Source organism: Spea bombifrons, chromosome 4 (assembly GCF_027358695.1).
Source record: "Spea bombifrons isolate aSpeBom1 chromosome 4, aSpeBom1.2.pri, whole genome shotgun sequence".
Lineage (NCBI taxonomy): Eukaryota > Metazoa > Chordata > Amphibia > Anura > Pelobatidae > Spea > Spea bombifrons.
Genome location: NC_071090.1, coordinates 81,039,861 through 81,062,723, shown reverse-complemented (window position 1 = coordinate 81,062,723; position 22,863 = coordinate 81,039,861). Strand labels below are relative to the sequence as shown.

Genomic DNA, 22,863 nt, shown 5'->3' with positions numbered 1-22,863 from the left:
AGATGTTCTTAAACGACAACTGTCTCCTAATTCTAAGATTACGTAAGGATGCTGGGAGTGCAGTCCAACAAAAAGTATAGAAATGGGAGAAAGTTCTGAAAAGTTTTAACCTACTATTTTTGCAAAAAAAAAATACTTCTTGTTTTAATTCCATAATGCAAGCAGAGTGTTTGAAATAAACACTTGAAATTATATTTGGGAAACTCAATGAACTGTACTACTATAATCACACGAATAAGGAATTTTGTGCTCAGATCAAACATATTCCTTTTTCCCTTTCAAATATCTTTGGTGTTACAGAAATTGCAACTAATAAATATTCTTACAAATAACAGTCCTCTTACAATGCATGTTTTTTTTTTTTTGGTAAGAAATGAGAATATATACCTGCACTCCTAAATACAATGTTTTGTAAAAAATATCAGTGAAATATTAAAAACACTGCAATAAAACACCTGGATTACTATCCTAAATATGTTCTTTGGTACTGTATGTCTCACTTGTGGGAGAGGTTGTGTTTTGTATGTGATCAACAACCCTTAACAAACAAAGAGAATGCACAGGTCTAGGTGACACCCAACTGTTTGAAGTCTACAGCCAAATCTTGGAACTGCTACGTTCGTGCAGCACAAGTTCAAATACACTCAGTTCCAATCAACTTAGACTTGTTGGTCAAACCACGTTCCATCTTGCAGACAAGTTATGACCAAGTTCTCTTACCACTGGCTTATATTGTACTAATGCACATTACACCTTCATTGTTAAGTGTGTGGTAGTAATGAAAACCCATCTCAGAAAATATTCATTCCACAAGAGATCACTATGCTCCAAACCAGCAGATGGCAAAATTATGATGGCGGTGGCTGAAGGTGTAAGGCCAGTGGAATTTATTTCATTCTTCTTCATTTTTTTTTAATTTTTTTTTTTGCAAATCGTTCTCCTGAAAAATGTCTTAAGAAGAAAAGTCAACATACAGGAGAAATGAGTCTTTGGTTTCTTTGGACTTATAAATAATTTTGGTTTTCAAACAGTTCTAAAGTATAAACCTGCTATTTTGAGGTCCTTGTCTTTTTTTATTAAAGCTTTTCCACCGAGGTTTTAGTTTCTGTGGGGTTTTGTGTTCCCTTCATGCTTTGGTACAAGTGCTTGCTGAAGATGATGTGCTGCCAGAGCTCCCCTCATCCTGCCATTTATCTAGACTCCTCCTGCGCGCATTCATGAAGAAGTTGCTGACTGTGCTGAGCTCCAGGCCTAGCTGCTGGGAAATGGTTATTTGTAATTCTTTGGATGGACGCTTGTTTTCTTTGAATATTGCATGGAGAGTCCTCCTTTGGACATCTGTGAAGACTAACCTTGGCTTTTTAGGTGTATTCCCTCTGTCCTTGCCATGCTCTTGTTCTTTTCGTTTACATGCTAAAAAATAAAATGGGATAGTGCATTTTAGTAATAGTAGAAGCCAAAAGATAAATATGACATATACACGGCATGACATAGTTTATGGCACAAAGTAATTTATGAATAAAAAATAATCTAGCCTGACAGTGGGAACGCCATTTAATGGTAGGAACTGAGCACATGTCCATACACAGCCTACTGGATAAAGATAGCTTGGCAGGCTGCCCCACCTTACTTATTCATTTTAATAATAATAATTTAAAATATATATTAACACTGAATAATAATAATTAGCAAATAAAGAGACACACATTTAAAAAGAGCTAAGAATTTATTTTATTTTGTACATATTCGTGTCTATCAACTAGATACCTCGATCTGCTTTTGAACTAAAAAGGCAACAGCCAGCAGATAACTAAGCAGGGTGGCAGTCGTAGTCCAACAACTGCTGTAGGGTCACAGTTTCCCTTCTCCGACCTATCTGAGACCGATAAAGTGCAAGGCACACATGCTCCATAGAACACACCTGATTTAAGGTAGTCTATATATAGAAATATTTATGGCTTGTGTGTTGAAAATTGGAGCAAAGTCAACATTTATAGCTTTAACCCATTGGACACCAGAACTTTGCAGAGCCCCATTTCGTTTTATCTTTTGTTCATGTAAGATCCTTGTTCCCATTAGTAAACTAATAAACCTATAGAGAATTATCTCTTCTGTGATAAGGAGGCGCCACAATGTATTTTAGGTAGCACTCAAGTATAAGAGCTATCTGCTATCAGAGTCTATGATTATATCACCCTATATGTTATGTTTGGAAAAGACTGTATGTCTGCTGACTTATCTTCAAGAAAAATCAATGACACCAATCAATATACAACACCAATAATTCAAATATAATGGTAGCCTCACAATTTCTTTTATTTCAGTCTCATTTCTGTACAGAGATTATCAGTGCTCTGATTGTGATACGAAAGCTGTTTGAAGAAGGGTTTAGCGCAAAGTCCAGTAGCTTGTAAGTGTTTTCTAAAAGTGTCACTGGAAAGGGATTCAAACTATGTGATTAATGCAAATTAGAATTATTTGTCTCTGATTCTAGGTATGCACGGCACATTTGTCTAGATATGTGTAAAATATATATATACCGTATATATATATAGTGTAATGGGTTCCCCTACACTCACATGCAGCTATGCTTCTAATCCATTCTGATATCAGTAACATTTTGTTGATGGCTATGCATTTATGTTGTGGGAGCTGCACATTGCCATGCTGTTAACTGAGCTCCCCCTTGTGATATAGAGAAAATGCATTGATGTGCCAAGTCCTGAAATTTCCTGATTGCTTCCTTTCCTGCCTGGCCAGCAGTTGGGTACGTATATATGGCGCCGTCTGCTTACTTTCCTATTGATTTTTCTTCCAACTTTTAACTTGCACATTACAGAACTCTAAAACCAACCTGCTCACCTAAAACCATAATGGGAGTTAGTACAATTAATGTCAACATGCATTTGTGCTTACAAAGTGATATATATATTATATATATATATATATATATATACACATATATATACAATATGTCCATTTTCTGGCAGTGTTTTCGGTAGCTGCACTCTTCTGCATATGTTGGCTATCTCAGAAAGCTGGTGTTGGTCGTTATTTCATATAATGTGTTTTACAAACCCTAAACGACATTGGACATTTATGCAATCTGGAATTGGATGTTTCAGTTTAGTTAAGCATGTGAAGAGTTGACTAGCATAACTAATTAGAATGTAATTGCTGTGACTGTAGCCTAATTTACTGCACATGAATTAAAGGGACCTCTAATTGCAACAAGTAAATGAGCTAAATGAACAATTTTGTGACTTCATCAATATTTTCATTACTTTAAGCAGCCTTATGGTTTCCTCCAAATTTATTTGGCCAGTGAACCAACAGGCTGTGCTGTTGCACTGTTACTGAAATGCGATTTGTTACAATCCCTTCCAGGAATTCAATATATGTCTGTTTGTCTACCTCTGTTTGTCTCTCTATCCATGTTTGTACATTTAGATTTCTGTTGTTATCACATAGCTTTGTTACAAGCAAACCGAATTACCTATGTATTGCCTGCAGTATAGTATTTTGTATAAGTAAATGTATATATACACTAGTAATTATATGTGTGTGTATACAGTGATTGTTTTCAATGTTTCATACACTGACAATAAATAATATTTTACATATAACTTTAGTGTGGATCTGTATCTGTCTTGGGTAGACCCAAGAAGCCAGGAAATATAGAATCCCAAAACGCTTGTGTTTGAACCCCACAGTGCTTAATAGTCAGTCATAAGACACATTCAGCACACCAGACAGCATAGAAAACCCATAAGGAAAAAGAAGGATCCAGTCAGGGTGAAAATTCAGTCCAAAATCTTTGTTAAAAAAAGACCTTTAAATAATGACCCAAAACAAAGACAACCCACCTTGCCAAGCCCCCCCTGCCTATTTCCTGGAGAAGTAACACCTTGGCACTGGGATTTTCCCTGCAGATACCATCCTGAATACAAAAAAAAATTCCCAAAAGCTATTTGATCCTTTCTGGGCCCTACTCTTTGTTCTGTATTTTGCTCTGACCTGCTTGCTTTCTGCTCTGTTTCTTTTCATCCTCCTATATTTTTTTTTATTTTGCTTTGGTGAAAAGTCAACAGATTGGATTTATACTGGGTTTAAAGGAAAACTGGCAAGTGGAACAAAGGGACATTACGGCCAGGCTGTTCTGATTTCTGTTCCAATTTATTGTAACGTGTAATCCTACAATAGGGCCAAAACCTAGATTTTCAGATACATTTCTTTCAATGTCCCCTCTTTAGACTTTGTAACCCATTCTAATGAATTGTAGAACTGTGCTATGCACTTGTGCTTACTGAACATTATATAAATAATGACATAATACAAATGTTAATCATTTACTCCTATGGAAATGTCTGTGTACCTGAATGCAAATGTGATTTTGCCTTTTCAACAAAGCCTAAGAATCCATTCTCCAGGGTGGGTTGGAACTTTATATTCAGCTCTGCAGTATGCATTTTTCCAGTGCTATACTCATTAGAGAACACTATAAGGAGATATACAATAAAAGTGCTATCACCTGATCTTGTACATCTTAAATATAGAGCTGTTAAATAAATCCATACATAAAGATTTTTTTTTAAATACTTTACATGTCAACTTCTGCCGGGGCTTCTATGTAGGAGCACCGGCCTTAGATGACCTTCTGGTGCTCCACCATAGACGCACCAGCGGAAGTGCGAGCAGCAGCGGTTGTCTGCGTGCATCGAGGAGGATTCCCTGCAGCGCTGCAGGGGACCTGTATCCTCCTCTCTGGCAGCTGGGGCTTCCATGGTGGAGCACCTGCATTGAAGCACCGGTAGAAGTGGCGAGCAGAGGCAGAGGTTGTCTGGGGATGCATTGGTAAGTCGGGGGTCAGAGTGGCATATCTGGGGGTCAGAGTGGCATATCTAGGGGGCATAAAGCATATCTGGGGCATATCAGGGAGGCATATCTATAAGGTGCATTATGAATTAAGGGGGGACCTTAAAAAGGCTATCGGTTTTCCAAATTTCTTTTTATTTATAACACATGCTGACTAACCGTATTCCTGTTTTTTAGTAATATACAGTTTTACCATTCCACTAATGTGTATTTTTTCTTTAAAAATATTTTTTTCTTTAATCTGGTGCGGCCTATAATCGAGCCAATACGGTAATCATTTTCACTGTTGTTATTTAAATGAATGCTTCCGTAATCATAACAATAAGATAAGGACAAAGGAAGGCAAGGAGTATGCTTTGTCTATTATGGTGAAGAGTCAATACTGTCTGTCTGAACTCCATTGATTATTACACAGATAATAATAATAATGATAATAGTAATAACAATAATAATAATAATTGTAACACAATAAAATGTCATTAGACAGACATTTCTTCAGAAAACAGTTAATTATTACATGTTTTAAACAGTTGTAAACCCTGCAAATCCATTTCTATGCAATGTAGATATCTGTAAAAAAACATTTCTTTTTAAATGCCTAATGAAATGTATACAGGCACAAACACACTCACACACTATATATATATATTATGATATGTATAAACAATAATTATTATCACAAAACCATGTGTTTGAATTGATTGTATAAGGCATGATGAGTAATACTCATGGAGTATTGATTAAAACATTTGCACTATATCCCACCTTTAATGCATGGCTTGCTTCTTTAGCTACACTCATAAAGAAAAAAAATATTACTAGGAGACTTTTGGGCTATAAGATTAAAACAGTTTCTCCGGAATATTGCCTCAAGAAATGCAGTATATATACTCACACATGTGATTAGACTGGGAGCTTTGTGATGGATAGCCGATTTTAACCAGGGAATCTGCAGGCAACTGTCCAGAGTGCTGAAATACCGGGTCGGCGGGTACCAAAGCTAGTTTAGCAAAGACATTAAATCATTTAAATAATAATCTCCACCTTGTAAACACAATTCAGTTAATGTATATTGCAAATATGTTAGTTATCATTACACAATTTAACTCACATTTCTAAGGATGTCAATAAAAAAACAGAATGAAAAGAAATGCATGCATCAGTGTGCTTGGACAAGAGAAATGATGATCCATATATTAAAGAATGGAAATAAGTAGCAGTGAGATCCAGTTTAGTTCAGGAAGGAATTATCATGTGATCAGATGTACACCTACATGTGTATGCAAGTGGACAATGTATTTCAGGCAGTGAAAGTGCTGACATGGGAGAGAAGGGGTGGCAAGAAAGGGAATGTCATGGAGAGAATTAAATGTATAAATTTGTCATGTCTAAGTTACTGGGAGATGCAACAGGTAGATCAAATATTATGCTTGGTATAAAAGCACGGTTACACTGCATGCCAATGGAAGGCTCACATATTGGACCTTGCAGTAATTTTTAGCAAGGTACATGAATGGTAATTGGAATTTATTTACAGGATAATTTAAAGTGTGAGCTTCAGAATGCAAGGGTACACTACAAATAAAATTTCAATCCAAATGATCATAACCACTTGTCAAAAGCAGCCAGCCTCCATTAGGACAGAACAGCCACTTTGTGGATTATGCATGTTGCTATGTTATTATCAGTTAAGATTGGTGCCTTTATTTTTCAACTGAGTAAAATAATAAGGAAAAAGAGAAAAACCCAAAAATATCAGAACTGTCCATTTACTGTATTGCTAACCTTAAATAGCTAACCTCTGAATTCTCGTTTCACCCTGTGATCAGATGGTGTTATATTGTACAACGCCTGTATAACCCTCCTTTGACACTTGGTGGGTTAAATTAACCCGTTCAGAGTAAATGGGGGATGTGGGTTGCTTTGCAGTGGGCACAGCAGTGGAAGGGTTAAAGGATAGTTACAAGGGTCGTTGAATTATAGGTGTTAATCCCAGAATTCAAGGTTTATTAAAGCACAATTATCCTATAATACAAAAACAAACAAACAAATACTGATCCACGTGGATTACTAATCATTTGGATGCTAGTCCAGAAGACTCAATGCATTTTAGTAATTAAGCATTGCTTCCCTTTCTGTCACACAAAGAGTTAAACCTCTAAGGCACTTTATGTTTATTGAATGAAAACATCCCCTCTGGCAAGGTCCAGCTGGCCTGCTAGTAAAGGAACTCCAGTTAGTGTGGGACTCTGCCTGAAAATATCTCCTACTGCAATATCTCATTTAGATAAACATTAACCCAAAGCAAACGTGGCAATGCTATAAATCAGTCAGTCTACAAGGACACTGACAACGGGGCATTCTGCAGGTGGAAGACTTTCTCAGCACTGGCTTTTCTATCTGTCCCCTTATCACAATACTGCTGAGATGGCACTTCAGTGGGGAAAAAAAGATGATTCTATCTCCCCTCAAACTTTAAACTGAGTGGACTAACAAGATAGGCAGCTAACTAATTCCACCCCATGGTGCAAGAGCTGAAGCAGGCTGGGAGCTGCCACTCACACAACCCACTCCATAATCACCAAATATTATGATACTTGGCAGAGCTGGATTGTTAAAGAAAGGGAAGTTTTTTTTTAACCATTTCAGTGCCACTGCATTGTTCACCCGCCTGGCATCACTTTGGCTGAGAATATTCACCATGTGTGCATGGCCAGTGCTGGTAACATTGCATTGCACTATTTGTGACACTTAAGAGTAGTAGCAGAAGAGATATATACATTGTGTCTTCAGCTTAAGAAGGAAGTTGGATGCAAAAAGATTAATATAAAGCAATTAGAAATTAATAATGATGATAATATATATATATACATTGTGCTATTTCTCAAAAGCTTCAATTAATTTAGATGCTGACTGTTTTGGAGTAACAACAATTAAGAGGCAGTTACTCTGAACACTAAAATATTGTCCCTTTATATATAACCTACATATGAATAATGTGTGGAAACCCCAAGGGTTAATACGCTATGTTTAACATCTCTGGGCTCACCTGACCATCATCCATTCTTATTAATGGTGTCAGCCAAACAAATCATTGGAAACTTTCTAACATGTCTGAAACAACAATTACTTCTGATATTAGTTGTTAAATGTGTGGTTATAATACATATTTATTGTTAATTTAATAGTCATCTCTGTTTCATCAGCAGATATTGCCAAGTGGGTCATTTATTACTAGATCACTATTTATAGTTATTATAAATTCTAAAAGACAATGGTGAGAGCATGACTTTATGAATTAATATTTATTGAGGACATAGTGGACTGGATTGAAATAACTAATCAAATTACCTAGATTCAATTATAAGTGAAATACTCTGGAAAGTATCATTGTGATAAGAGGTAGCACAGGAAGAAGTATCAGTATCACATGCATAGAACTACTGAAACATTGTATTGATTACTGACAAGCATTCATTAATTAAATTTACTAAATGGTATTTACAAAAAGGTAGTCTTGGTGCAAAAAAAAAGTAGTTGTATCATAACAGCGACGAATATGATGATTAAATAAACAACAACACTTTGCTGGTTGTAACTGTGGTAAGACTTTGCACAGTAATGGATTTATATAAGGCCCTCTGTGAATTTGATCTCATTAAGAAGAATTAAGGTAATTATTGAAACTAAATTAATTGAAAAACAAAATAGAAGGACATGCATGGTATGGGTTTAACCTTAAATAGCGATTGTATTTGAGGTTTTTCTGCTCAAAACTGACACAGTCGTAAGATATTATTTTTAATCAATGAACTAATGAATATTTTGGGCAATGGACCTGCACCTATTTTCAACCTCACGGTGTTACTGTTCCATTTGCTGACCAACTTTATTTGTTTATTATATTTCCAATGCATGCAAGTATATTTGTTATTAAGAGTATAAACTTACATTATACATCACATTTTTTGTGTACATTTTACAAATATATTTTGTTACCATAGAAGCACAGAAACATAGACTTTGATGGCAGACAACAACCATTCGGCCCATCTAGTCTGCCCATTTTTCCTGATGTAGAGACTAAAACCTTAATCAGCCCATGGTCTTGTTTTAGATTCGGGATAGCTTTATGCCGATCCCATTCATGTTTGTAGTTCTACTACTTATGATGGTGGCTGTTACACTTACCGATGACCCTCTTGGTAAAGAACAATTATGGGAAGTAAATTCAATATCTGTTTTTTAATTGAAGTTTACAAAACATACAAAGGGAACAAAAATAAAACACACACTATCATGTCATCTCAAATGTTACAAAATACATATAAACCATGTAAAATATTTAGTTTATAATTAAATAAATTCAAAATCTTAACTGCCCTTAAGTATCCAAAATCTGTCATTTGAACTTTAAATAGTCAACAATGTGCAGTGGAACACTGCAGTTTTTTTGGTACAATTAAATTCGCTGTTATTAATAAAGCAACAGAAATCCACTCAACATACCATTGCCTATTTTAGTGATTAGAGTACCGTTTGGTCTTATGAGAAGGTATACTGCATTGGTTGCTATGGCAATAAGACCATTTCTGGAACTTCTGACACCAGAAATACTATTTTTACATTACCATTGAAATCTCCACCTTGAAAAAAAATATAGCAAACTAAGCATGAATAGCATTCTGACACTGGAGAACTCATATTGTAATCAGATATTTTAGTAGCAAAGATGTTTTACACATGCTTTTTGATTCAGCAGCATAACCCAGGGCCACAGCTCCACTTGTTCATAACAGATCTGCCTTTTGTAATGTAATAACTAAACACACTTCTGCAATATGCTTAAAACTTCCTTTGTAAAGAACAGATGAAAAGATGTTTGGATGGAAAACCGCAACTAAGTACACTTTAATAATTTGAGTGTGTACGAGCTAATGTGTGCTGAACACAAAGGTGGAATTAATGGTACTGATAACATTAAAATGTGGTTTTTGCAGTAGGTTACCTGGCTTACTGTCAGAATGATTATTTCAATGTTTTATTGAATGATATGAAGCATAAACTGTGTTATGAATCAGTTCTCTGAATTTGAATATCTAAATGTAATTTATTAGATCTGTGGTGCGGGTCACTTTGCGCTGGGGATCATCAGAGCTGTGTTTGAGAGAGCAAAGAGAACAATTTCTTCTATGTCCCAAAGCTAACTACCTTTTCTTCAAGGCTATCCAAAGACAAGCCCTGACTACCATATTGGACACTAGGCAGTTACTTGGGTCATTGAGCTGGAATAGGGCCCCACCATGAAGTTCCTTTGTTGGCAACAAAATGCAGGCAGGAGAAGGGTACTGGAAACCCAATTCACATAAAGGACAAGAAACCCTGGGGCCAGCCCTGTCCACAGGATAAACTAGGCATGAGGCTACAAAGCAAAGTATTATATTTGAGTTTATTTTATCGGTGATAGCCATTTAAGGAGGTTTCAATTTAGTTTGTTATATATTATTTATCATAGTTATTAATGATTTTTTATTATTATTATTTTATATTATTTAATTAGACTTGGTTCTGTGATTTTATCAACTAATTTATTTTTAACCGCTACCTTCTTTACTTTTTTCTAAGTCAAATCAGTGTTCATTAATATACAGTCTATGTAGTTATATTGAAAATACCCACTAAATGAACAAGTGCACTATTAAAAATTAGATTTTAGTTTCTTATGCGATCAAACAATAATGTTGATAATCAGCATGCACTTGCTAAACTAAAAATAAAATAAAGTTATGGGAAGATAATAACTTTTAGCCTCATGTAGTCTGCACATTTTTCATGTACTATAAAAATCCAAAACCTTATACAGTCCCTGGTAATTTCTTATGTTCAATAGTCTTAGGCCTTATGCAATACACCCACTACCACTGCTGAAAGGCTATTTATTCATTACCTTCTCAGTGAAGTATTACTTTCTACCATATATATTAATCCTAGTTTTGGATGAATTATGTGACAAAGCAATTGTGTGGAAAAATAGGATTCTACGTCTTTTTTTTTGCATTATTGAAGAAGAATTTTATGATTGGTATGTCATCCATATATCCATGTAATCAACTGTAGATGCATGACTAGCATTACTAAAATCCATGCTTATGTGAAAACCCTTTTCATGGAATCTTTGTGGAAGTTCACCTGCTGTGGACTATGTCTACTACCAAAGGAGTAGCTACAAGGCATTCCATGCTCTTAAAAGGTATTCTGGAAGTTACCCCCCCACATACTGAATTATCAGGAGCCACAGAGGTCATTTCGGAATACCAATATTCTACTGCCCCAGCGCACTTACCCTTACCTACTAACATGATTCACATCATACTTAGGTTATTATGTGTGCTAGATTTACACTTAGTGTTTTTCTTCTTCAATCAAGCGTGCAAGTTATTTAGTTTAGGAAGACTGCCTATGAATTATGGGAATTGTACTTCCTAGTGCTGATGAATGAAAATGTGCGGAACCCTCTATTTTAAAGTAGCCAACAACTGCTTATAACACCAACACAAATGAAGGCCTATATTTAAGCCCTGCACAGTTTTACATATGCGTTAAAAAAGAAATGCCACAAACAATTTACCTTCCGGATGAAAAATAACAAAGGACACAATGCTCAGAAGCTGATTAGAAAATGAACAGAGCAAAGCCACAATGGAACATGATTGTCTGTCAAGGTCATGGGCTGCCTTAGGCTAACCCATTGCCAATAGTGAAATCAATGCTCACCACCACTGAACTACTACTACTACTTTTCCAAAGATTAGAGATCACATTAAAACAATATTGCTGAGAATGACAGCAAAATCTTTTTGGATAACAAGTATTAGAATCAAGGTAGAACTGCCCTCGTATTCTAAGAAGACATTGCCTATGGAAAGAGAACAACTCAGGTTCATATGGTTAGGGACTGTTTTAGTATCAGTAGATGATTTTAAAGTGGTATAGGATTTATTGCATGGGGTATGCTTGCATTCACTGCCTGAACGCAATGTAATTGTCGATTTTGAAATCACTAAATTGAGTGCTGATATTGTGCTATTCCCTCCCCTCTATTCACATGTGCTCTTTTAATTGTGACTGTAATGACATTTATTTTTTTTGCCAGATTTTCACCAATCCTGGGTTGTGCAGTATAGTTCAGTTGTGTCCAGCAGTAAATGTGTTAAGTTGAGGCGGCGTGTCCTCACTGAGCATGGTGTTGGCAGTACAAAGGGAAGCCAGGTTGCCATAGAAACCGTCTTCTGGCTCTCAGGACTAATATACGTGTATATTATAATTTCACGAGTTGCGTTACAATATCACCTGAAAGGTTTAATGGATGTTTGTAAATTTTAAGTTGGGATTTTCAGGAGAATCCAAAAGTGAAAATAAACACATGTCCTAACAGACAGAAATAAGCAAGGCCAGACCCCTTCTCCTTAAAACTTCCATCATGGAAGTTAAATGAATTATTTCCCCGTCTAAATAGACATTTGGCACCAAGTGGTAGATAAATTCAAAACTCACAGGTAAATCACATGGTTGCCCCAATGCCTGCTCACCAATTATCTAATCTAGATGAGAAATGGGCAAAGGTTGGGGTAAGGATATTATTATTCTAGACTATAATAACACTGCTAACAATCAAGTAGAACAATGTACAAACTGTACAATGAATAAGAATATACGTTGATATCTGAACAAACACACAATGAGATGTCATGAGTTGGTTTATGAAAAATGTGGGAATATAATGAATTTGGGGACAGAATCCTGGCGTTGTGTAATAAAATGTACTGGGTTACATAGTTTTGGGCCTTCACTAGACCTTCTCACTTAATCACTGATGCGCCATTAGCGTCATGGTCTGATGCTGAGGCATCCACATGACACTAAAACAGACACTTATCATGTGTTTTTAATCACTGATATTTTAGTCACTATTTACAAAAGGAAAACACTGCTACCTCTTATCATTCCCTTCCAATTCACTTCAGTGTGATTAAGTAAGTTCTCATGGGGTAAAAACAATGGCTTACTATTCACTGGTGTTTATTCATTAACAAAGTTACCTTAATACCACATTATGTGTTGTAGTCATAGGACTGAAAGTGAGCTAATGACCAGATATAGTTCAGTGACCTTTTGAGGGGTCACTCACTGCGATATCTCCTCTCACTTATTAATCATAAGTGCAGAGTTCATTACTTCTAATCTAAGGTCAAACAACCATAGTAGGGATTTACAAAAACGTATTCTGTGTAGGAAAGAATTCCAGGTAAAAAATATCAGATATATGGTTAAACTAAATTATAGTCAATAATTTATCCACAGCTCAAGTTAAGAAAAAATAATATTTGCAAATAAATGCATTACATAAATACCAGAATTATATGTCATGTTTTGTAGCTTAGTGGGATTTCAGGATCCTGGGGTTGTATGAACTGGTTGACCCGCGGCATTGCATTATAGTTTCCCGCTCCTTAACACTATGACTCACACAATGCCTAGACAGGACGATAAGTGAGCTGGCATGGACTATACCTGGATGAGCATGCAAGGATGTCTAAACTTCCTATTCTACAAAATCTATGTATCTAAGTGAGAGACAATTTACATTTTTTGTGCACAAACATCCATTATAATATTTACTACAAAATTGAATTGGATGATGACCTTGTGTGTATTGAATCTAATCAGTGCTTCTTGATCTCTTCATACTTGGAAGGATACATTATGTATGATCCTATACACTTCTCCCCATATTGCCATAAGCCTCAGACAGTAGCCTAGCTTTACAAGTTCTTAAGCCCCTTAGTTTTCCTAGAAAATATATTTTTTTTCTTCTAGTGTCTACGAGAACAGATGTGAAACTATGGTCCACGGCTATCATAGTATTTAATGAACAAACATGGCAATAGTGAGATTAAAATCCTTATACCCACATACTAATAGTAATGATGAATAAAAGGGAATTAATGTTGTTAATGGTTACAACATATACAAACTTAAAAAGTGGTTATTCATTTTTTTATCTTCATAGACAAATAGAATAGCATCGAGTAGATATACTCATCAGAGAGTAAGGTTTATCCCAATGTGAATTCTGGTCTGGGAATGACACATAATTACACATAAAATATGGTCTTTGAACGGGGGAGGGGGGGTTACATAGAATTTGACTCAAATCTTAATCAGTCCTTGGTCTCATATTCGATTCAGTGTAGCCATATGACTCTACAATGTATTTTTAAATTTCCTCACTGTATTAACCTCTACCACTTCTGCTGGGAGGCTGTTCCACTTATCTACCATCTTCAATGCAATGATTAAGGCTTTCCTAACTATAGTGTGCCAGGTATATATATATATATATATATATATATATATATATATGATCCCATCCATACTACACTTCATACCAACAGTTAAACTATAGTTAAAATAACCATCATAATTTAATAATAAAGTAAAAATATTTAGCAGCACTTTCCAAGTGGTGACTAAAAGGTTTTTGTTGAAGTGAAAATGCATGGATACAAACTTTGCATGAAAAGTGTTTCTAGTGTTAAAAAGAGAACATTTTGAAAAATTACATTTGTTACATATTGGATGTACAATTTTTAGGACTATGCACCAGAACTGCTAGCTATGCAAAAACCCTTAACACCAAGGCCTGGAATAAATAGCACATTGGGTTAGCAGCCTACTCGATCATAGTTTATATAATCCGGACAGTCTGCAGCAAAGCGAAAATGAAACAACATCAACAGTGGAGACATCATCTGGCCTGGGGGGGGGCATAGTCAAGTCGCCCATTGACAAAGGAAATCATAACATATTTGAGCTACAACATTAAAGCCATGAAAAGGGGCTGCGTAGAAGAGGGGCCCCATAATGGAGGCAAAAAAGATTAAGCTCGGCACTTTTGTATTGCAGTAAAATGTTGCCATCTCAGAGGGCAATCAATGCTCTTCCTCCCTTAGCATCCCTCTCAGGATAATCAACACATCCTCCAGTAGAGTTTTATAAACATATGAAACAAAACTGCCTGTTTTTGTTTGATTAATCCAATGGTATGACTGGTAATGTAACTACTAGACAGTTTATTACTGCCTGTGAGTGATAAGTTCTCCTGAACGTACTGAAACTTGACAGAAGACCAAACCTTTGATATCGGCGAAGGGGAGGAGATTCAGAATAAATGCAGAACATGCAATATAAACACATAAGCAACTTATTGTAAAACATTAAGAGTCGATCTCCCCACCACATAGTATGGAATAAAATAAGTAATAATGTTAGATTCTAAGTAAGGTGTGAGGATTCGGTTTCACATAAAATAATGTTTTGCTTGTCAGTAGGGCATGGTACATGTTATAGGAGTAACAGTAGCTCTCAGATTACCAATGTGTGTATAGTCAGGGCTATATTAGTGTGTCAAACCTTTAGCCTCTAGACTTGGCTGTACTACCCTCAGAAATTTATAAATAACCCGACATAATATTTATTCGCTATTCTATTAGTAGTAGATGAGATGAGTTGAAATACTTTATCTTATTGTATTACAAAATGCCAAACAATGAGAATTTCTCCTGCAAGAAGTACTTCATAACGCATAATTAAATCACTTAATAAATGTTACTGAATTGCCTATACATTATTCAACTCTGGTCTTCTTGCAGGGCAACCCTACTCTGGGGTGGGCCCTTTATATTCATAGTCATTATTAGTAATTATTGAATCCCATCATTAGAAGGAATAAAAAAAACATGCTGAGAGTTACTTTATTGTCAAGTGCCAACTTTCCAGTCCAAGCTACCATCACATAAATATTGTTTATAATCAGAAACAAAATTAAAAGGAGTGTAGGAAGTAAAAAGGGTGTTTATCCAGTGGGTAGTATAGGCTAGTATGGTATCAGTCTGTGGGAGTTTACTGTACCATATATGTCTATGTATGGGTAAGACATAAGAGGAAGAATGGTCCACACCTTACAGTTCCATATAGGTGAACCAATACATTAAACAGCACTTTATAGGACAAAAATGTTCTTAAGCCTTTTAGTGCATTTGCTACTCTTCGGCAGAGAAAAATGTGTGATGTAACAATGAAAAGTAGCGTATTTGAAAGTACACAGCTGTTTTCCACCAGGCTGGGGCAAACATGTTGCATTTACTTTATTCTCATGAGTTGGTTTGCACTCCTGAGAAGGTGACTGCTGTCAGATTCAGCAAATTAAGTGTGTAAAGAGAAAAGAGTAAATTATCCTCAAAGCTATGAAGCCTTAAAATATCCTATACTTTTTAGCACAGACCTCCAATTACTTTATAAATATTATCTATGGATCAGTGTGTTCTATTTCGCATTTCCACATGTCTGTTTAGCATTATTTTATACACAGTTCTTCACAACCCTAGCTCTGTTATCATGCCCTCTTTACTGTGTTGCAAAATACCAGATAACTGGTACTGTTTACATTTCTCTGTCGTGTGAGTGTGTGTGTAGGTGTGTGCATGTCAAAAATCTAAATGTAAACTCATCTGAACCATGAATATTATGACATCACTTATATGAATTGCATTCATGTGTATGGTGAAATGATTGGCAACATACACCACATATGCCCAGAGATGTACAGATATACTAATAAATGTGAAATGTCTATATTGTCTTAAGGTATATGTGTGCAATAACAAAATGAGACTGCCTACATGGATGGGAGATTTCTTATTCTAAAGCTATAAGAACAAAAAAAGTAATCCTTTGACAAAAGTGACATTTTTATTATTGTTTTGGGGTGATGTTGTCCTAGAGGATCACTCTAGTCTGTGTCTATGCTCTTTGTGGCAATGTATTTCTAATATGTTGGTTTTCCCCAAGATAGGGACACATACAAACCAATGTATATCAGAACTGCTGTCTGTGAAAAATACAAGAGATAGCAAAGAGAACTTATCCCATGGGATATGCTTGATTTTAATTTTTTAATCAGGCACAAGTTGTATACTAGATCACATATGTTAAATATATATAATAGTATCAGTATACATTTGTAAGATATAAAGTGATCAGAGACCTTAACATTTTCCTGTAGGCCACATCTATTATGAATGGCTACATAGTGTTTACTTTCCTTTGCAATAAGCAGAGAACAAATGAATGTTCTCCAAATATTATTATTATTAGATTGTATTTATATTTATTAGTATAATCATATTTTGAAAATATGAAGAGTATATTCCATCCAAAAAATAAAGTTAATTTGATTTTTTCTTTCCTTGTTTACAGCCAAAAAACACTTTCTTATTCTTCTGATTATTTCTTTCTACCACCACTTTCTGCTACAGTATTAATTTCATGTTAGTTCACTTGGAGCACATGTGTAAAACATGAATGTATAAAAAAAACCCAGATTTTTGGGTAATATATAATTTTATAGTAATTCATATTTTCATTTACTCCTATGAATACCTCTGATGTGAATTCAAAGCTGTGCTCCAGTTCTTCCTAGAATTAAAGTGTTAAGCTTAGACTCATATGGGGAATTAAACACATCTTGTATGGTTTCTGCATTATTCTGTCAATAACATTCAGATCACTAAATTACTGATCATTGGAGAAAGGTGAACTTGAATTGACAGATAATTGTGTTCATTCCTGGGGAAAAAAGGGCCTCCAATGAAAGTGAGAAGGAAATCTCACTGTATAAAGAATATAAATCTAAACGGGAAGTCTCACAGATTATGGGAAAAAAGAAATATGTCCCCAATGTATTTAAAAGTAATGTTTTGAGCAAAAACAAAAGTACAAAAGCAACATTTGGAAACCCATAGAGAACACTTAGGGCAGAAAATCATTGTAATGCCAACAGTAGTCCAGACAAATGTGAACTGACCAGCAGGTCTCAGGACACCGACCCAGATTACTGAAGCAGCCCATATACAATTATATTCTTATAAAAACAAAGATTTCATAAAGCTGGGAATTTATACTTATATGACAAAGCTATACCTCGATTATATTAAAAATATATACAGATAAAACATACGAAAAATATCCCAGCTCACTATATATATATATATATATATATATATATATATATATATATATATATATCCATGTTTATGTACATACACACTTATAATTGAAGGCGTGTGGCAGCATGTGTGTGCCTTGCATTTTAATGAAGACAAATCCATATAGCTTTAAATATTGGAATAATGTTGCTTGAACACACAATTGGTATTCAACAATCGCTTTCCGCAGTGTATTACTTGATATTTCTACCACTTTTGTCACAAATTAGAAAAGAAACAGATTTACAAATGTGTCAAATATGTGTTAAAAATAAAACAAGTACACGCAACTTCAGTATTATCCCTTTAAGATAGTCGGAGGTTTAGAAATAATAATAATAATAATAATAATAATAATAATAATAATAATAATAATAATGTTAAGTATTATTATCATTGTCATTATTAAAAGTATTAAATGTCGATGCTGCTTCTCCATAATTTCACAAAAATGACCCTTATTTATTTATTATTTTTGAAAGAAAAGTGAACATATCCTTTTCAGCAAATAATGTTAATTAATTGCAAACCAGTAATGAATAATTTACGGGTGAATGTTTTTCTGGGAAATACAAAAAGTGTACCGCTCGATATAACTCGTTTTTCTATAATACAATATCACAATATCCCCATGTATAATATTTAATTATAATTGTTTATTAAAAATACATATAACAGCCTATTGTGATGAAACAAATAAAATCGGTGTTACCATCCCTAGATATTTCACAGACGTATGTGTGCATGTATTATGTACACCTTGTTGGATTCGATCGCTACATTAACATTACATTGATCAGTAAAAAAAAGTAATAATAAAAATAATATATATAATACACAAATGCACTAAGATTTATTAAATAATCTAGGTGAGGATTTCTATTTAATAATTAGAACTATCTGATTAATCGTGTTTGTGTGTGGCATTGTATGTATGTGTGTCTGTGTGTTTGGACACTAAATTCATTTGTATTCACACGGTTCCCACTCTCCAGTAGACACTTTAAATAACGCCAAGAAGGGGATCCTACATTCTAATTCAAGCAGTTGTTTCCGCTATTGATTCATGTAAATAAATGGAGATTTCAGCTCTGCCAAATTGTAGTAAAAATACACTCCGAATCGAAGACAGATTCGTCTTGTCAATCGTTCCCTGCACGGGGATCTGGAGAAGGCACACAGCTTTTTTAAATGCAACAGGGCTGACTTTATTTTCTTAAAACTCTAGCTATCCTCATTTTCGGGACATTTTTAGCTTATGTTTTTTAATATTATTTTTTCCCCATTTAGTATAATCCATTCTATTAATAATACTACGAACTAACCTTACATATAGTATATTAATAATGTGACTGCATATATTAAACTTAGAACAATATTAATTTAATAATGTGTGAAATAAAATAAAATAAATTACATTTTGCTTTTTCTATAGTGATTGACAGAGATAGATAGTTTGTATGTCAGCAGCCTGTACATTAAGCTCCCCCTCCCACATACATACTCAGGTGGGCCTACACAGAGCTAGATCTTTTCTAGAGCCACATAGGGACTATAATAAATCCAGTCAGAGCCCAAGCAGTAACAGGGCACTTGGAGCATGGATCTGGCCCTTCCCTTTTTTGTCTGTAAAAGCCATCACTGCCACTGACAGCACCTCAGATTAACTGCGTGGCATTCTCCGGGGACATATTAAAAGACCTAAGAGTTAATTAACAAACCCTCACATAAGGCACCACTTTATGTTAAATTCAATGATTATTAAAAAAAAAAACAAGTACACAAAACAGAACTGTGATTCACAGGTAACCAAAAACTGTGCAGTGGTGAATATATTCTAGACACAAGCAAAACACTGCGCTTTGCTTTAGATTATAGGCAGCCTTGATATTAGAATGTGTATATATATATACATATCCTCTCAGGTATGAGTACAGTAAATCAACATCCCTGGAGCAATCCCTTGGAACAACACATCAGCCCTGGATGGCCTCTATTCTCTGTCATCCACAAAGGATTAAAAAGTGAATCCTTTCTGGAGCTGCATTTCAGGAAAGTGTCATTTAGTGCCATGTATATGGGCTCAGTCACTCACATTGTCACTCAGCAATGCTTTAATCAATAAACAAAATTTGCATAAGGGATCAGAATATAACACTGGGAACATATTCCACTGATCAATATATCCTTAAAAAAAACTCCTGGCTACAAATGTTTTATTGGTGTAGAAACTGGCAATGTTCACATGGGGATTAAAATACCGTGTTGGTGGGATTTCACAAATAATATAGGGACATTATTATTCAAAGGCTGCAGTATTCCACTGACTCACTAACTACAGGTCTCTCCTAGTATTGATTTATCGATGAACAGATATGTATCAATCAATCGATATTAATTGTTTGACAAAGACAATGGGTGGTAGATAAGACCACAGAGGAGATAGAGGGAAGCTCAGTATTGGGTTGGAACCATGATTTACTCTATTTTCTCGATAGCATGCCAAAAAAACCTAAAGTATAAAGGTAACCTTTTCATTTTGCAATAACATATTATATTAAATGTAACAGGAGGAAGAGGACTTTATGGAATGATGGTTTGATCTTCTGTATCAACTATGAAGACCCGTTGTCTGTGCAGCAATGATGATAGGACAGAGGAAAATCTTTTCAAGCTGAAGCTAAGGTTAAATGATGGTGGGGAGGTGGTACCTTGTCTGTTCTAGAGGGATATAGCAGGTCCTTTCTGTAAGATGACAGGAATCGCAGATGTCCCCTTTCAGGCATCTAAATATAGGTACTTCATTGACATCTCGCATGGTCACTGCATTAAGCCTGGTCATTCAATGGGGTTGTAGATAAAAGACTAGAAGATGATGTCCATAAAACAGAATGTCCAGTATAGGTACAGTAGTGGGACCTAAGTATTCTAGACTGGGGGTATTCTGTTATTACAATGGACGTTAGAGCATACATGAAATAATATTGCCCCCCACACACCACCGGGTTAAAGAGTACAGAAGAACAATGAATGTGTAGTAGAGAGGGTGTCCTTATGGGGTAGAGTGTGGGGTTTAGATGGGCATCATCCTTACCTGCTAGCCTGAGTGCTGACATTCTCTGGAATTCAGGCTCCTGGAGCCATTTCCACATTCTGCGAAAGGTCTCCCGGCCGGATTTCAGTTTGCTCCAAGGTTTGGGGTTCCTCAGTAGGTCTGAGAGGGTCCCTTGTGACCGGCACAGCACCCTTTGGGCAAAGATCGCCTGTGGAATGCTGTACCGCTTCAGCTCAGTGGTGATTCTCTGAGCTACTTCTTTGGTATTGATTTCCTCCATTTGCCCTGAATTACTTCCATTGTTGACTTGTGATCCAGTCACAGAAGAATTTTGCTCCCTGGTGGATCCCAGAATCTGCCCGTGACTCTGGGCATTTAAATGGGCATGAGGGTGATGCGGGATCCCGTTGATAGGCACCATGCCCGCAGATGGCGGGGTAAGATGTTGATCTCCATGCCTTGACAGCATGGCAGGGTGGTGGGCTTCAAACCCATTCGGGGTGAGCATTTTCTCTGTGGGCATGGTGGCACTGGGGTGAGCGTAATGGGGCAAACCTTGCTGGGCATTGTGGATGCTCCCTAGACCAGATCCGGATAGAGGTGATAAGCTTTGCCCCATACCGGTTACCTCCTTGTGGTAAGGGGTGTAGAGATTGTTCATAGATGCCAGACCCCTGTCATCCCTCATAAGCGTGAAGCTGCCGCTTACGTTGCCCGGTATCCGCTGGTGAGGGTGATGATGGTGGTGATGGTGGTGGTGGTGATGTGGGAATTTGTCCGACACGGTGGATATGGGTGGTAAAGGCTGCAGGGGTGTCAGCGTGGTGTAGGTGCTGCTCATGCTCATCCCAGGAGGGGTCTCGCAAGCCATGGTCATGGTAGGATGGAGTGGCCCCGTTAGTGCATGGTCGGGGGGTCTGTGGTGGTGGTGGTAATCGCCGCCGTCCAGTATCGAAGCCATGCCCATGGATCTCGGATGTGCAGACAGGTGATTGTTTCGATGGCTCACCGAGCCCCGGTGGTGCGGGCTGCTGTTCATCAGATCAGCGGCGGCTGATACCGACTCATGGCTCACCCCGTGCAGATCGCCAATATTGTCCATGGTCAGCTGAGCGTTCATTATTATACGTGCAGGCTTGTGAACAACACATCTATCTGGCGTGCTATAGAAATAATAAAGTCCCAGGAATGCTTTACAGTGGGAGCCTGTCCTCTTTAGCTATTTTTAATGTTTTGTTTTTTTTAAAATAATATCTCCCTTAGCTTTAAGGCCCGCTCTCCTTCATGAGAGCAGCAGTGATTGGAGTCTGCTCATCCCCCTCGCCATCTCTTGCCATGTCTCTCACTGCCTCCACTGTGTATAGTCACACAGCAGCCCCTGGAGCAGCCAAGGCGTACTGCGCATGCGCACTGTAGATCGCTCCCCTCAGATAGCGCTCAGCTCGTCGTGACATCACTATCCCTCCGCTTACCGTGTCCGCCCCAGCCAACGAGTGCGAGGTGCAGCAAACAAACGGAGCAAAGCCTCTCGCACGGGCAGTTAGAGGCGGTCAGGCGTAGTATCAGAATAGAAAACAGCGCTTAAAATGCAAACTTCGCACACCTCATCTGCCCCGGGCAGCTCGTGTCTTTTACCCACCGGCACCTTTATACTAAAAGTAGGCAGGAGTGTCAGGTGTTTCTGTTAACCTTTTAGATGCCAGCATGAATCCCGTGCAGGGCAGCATTTGATATGCACTATTGGACAGCATTTTAATAGTGATACTAATGTGTATCCTAATAAAAAAAAGTTACAACTACCTTGGGGCTAACTTGTGGAGCGCATGT

At 36.5% G+C, this 22,863-nt stretch overlaps 1 protein-coding gene across 2 annotated transcripts; it reads right to left on the bottom strand.

The window, feature by feature from the left end:
- Positions 1-1,014: 1,014 nt before the first annotated feature.
- ONECUT1 (one cut homeobox 1) lies at positions 1,015-22,534 on the bottom strand. Of its 2 annotated transcripts, XM_053463165.1 has the most exons (3): positions 21,076-22,533; positions 5,771-5,875; positions 1,015-1,413 (listed from the first exon to the last, which is right to left on the bottom strand). In XM_053463165.1, exons 1-3 carry the CDS (start codon positions 22,154-22,156, stop codon positions 1,127-1,129), a joined length of 1,473 nt encoding a protein of 490 aa, XP_053319140.1. In that variant the 5' UTR covers positions 22,157-22,533; the 3' UTR covers positions 1,015-1,126. The 2 variants fall into 2 exon arrangements, with proteins under 2 accessions (XP_053319140.1, XP_053319141.1); XM_053463166.1 differs by lacking the exon at positions 5,771-5,875 and having other exon boundaries at positions 21,076-22,534.
- Positions 22,535-22,863: the final 329 nt, after the last annotated feature.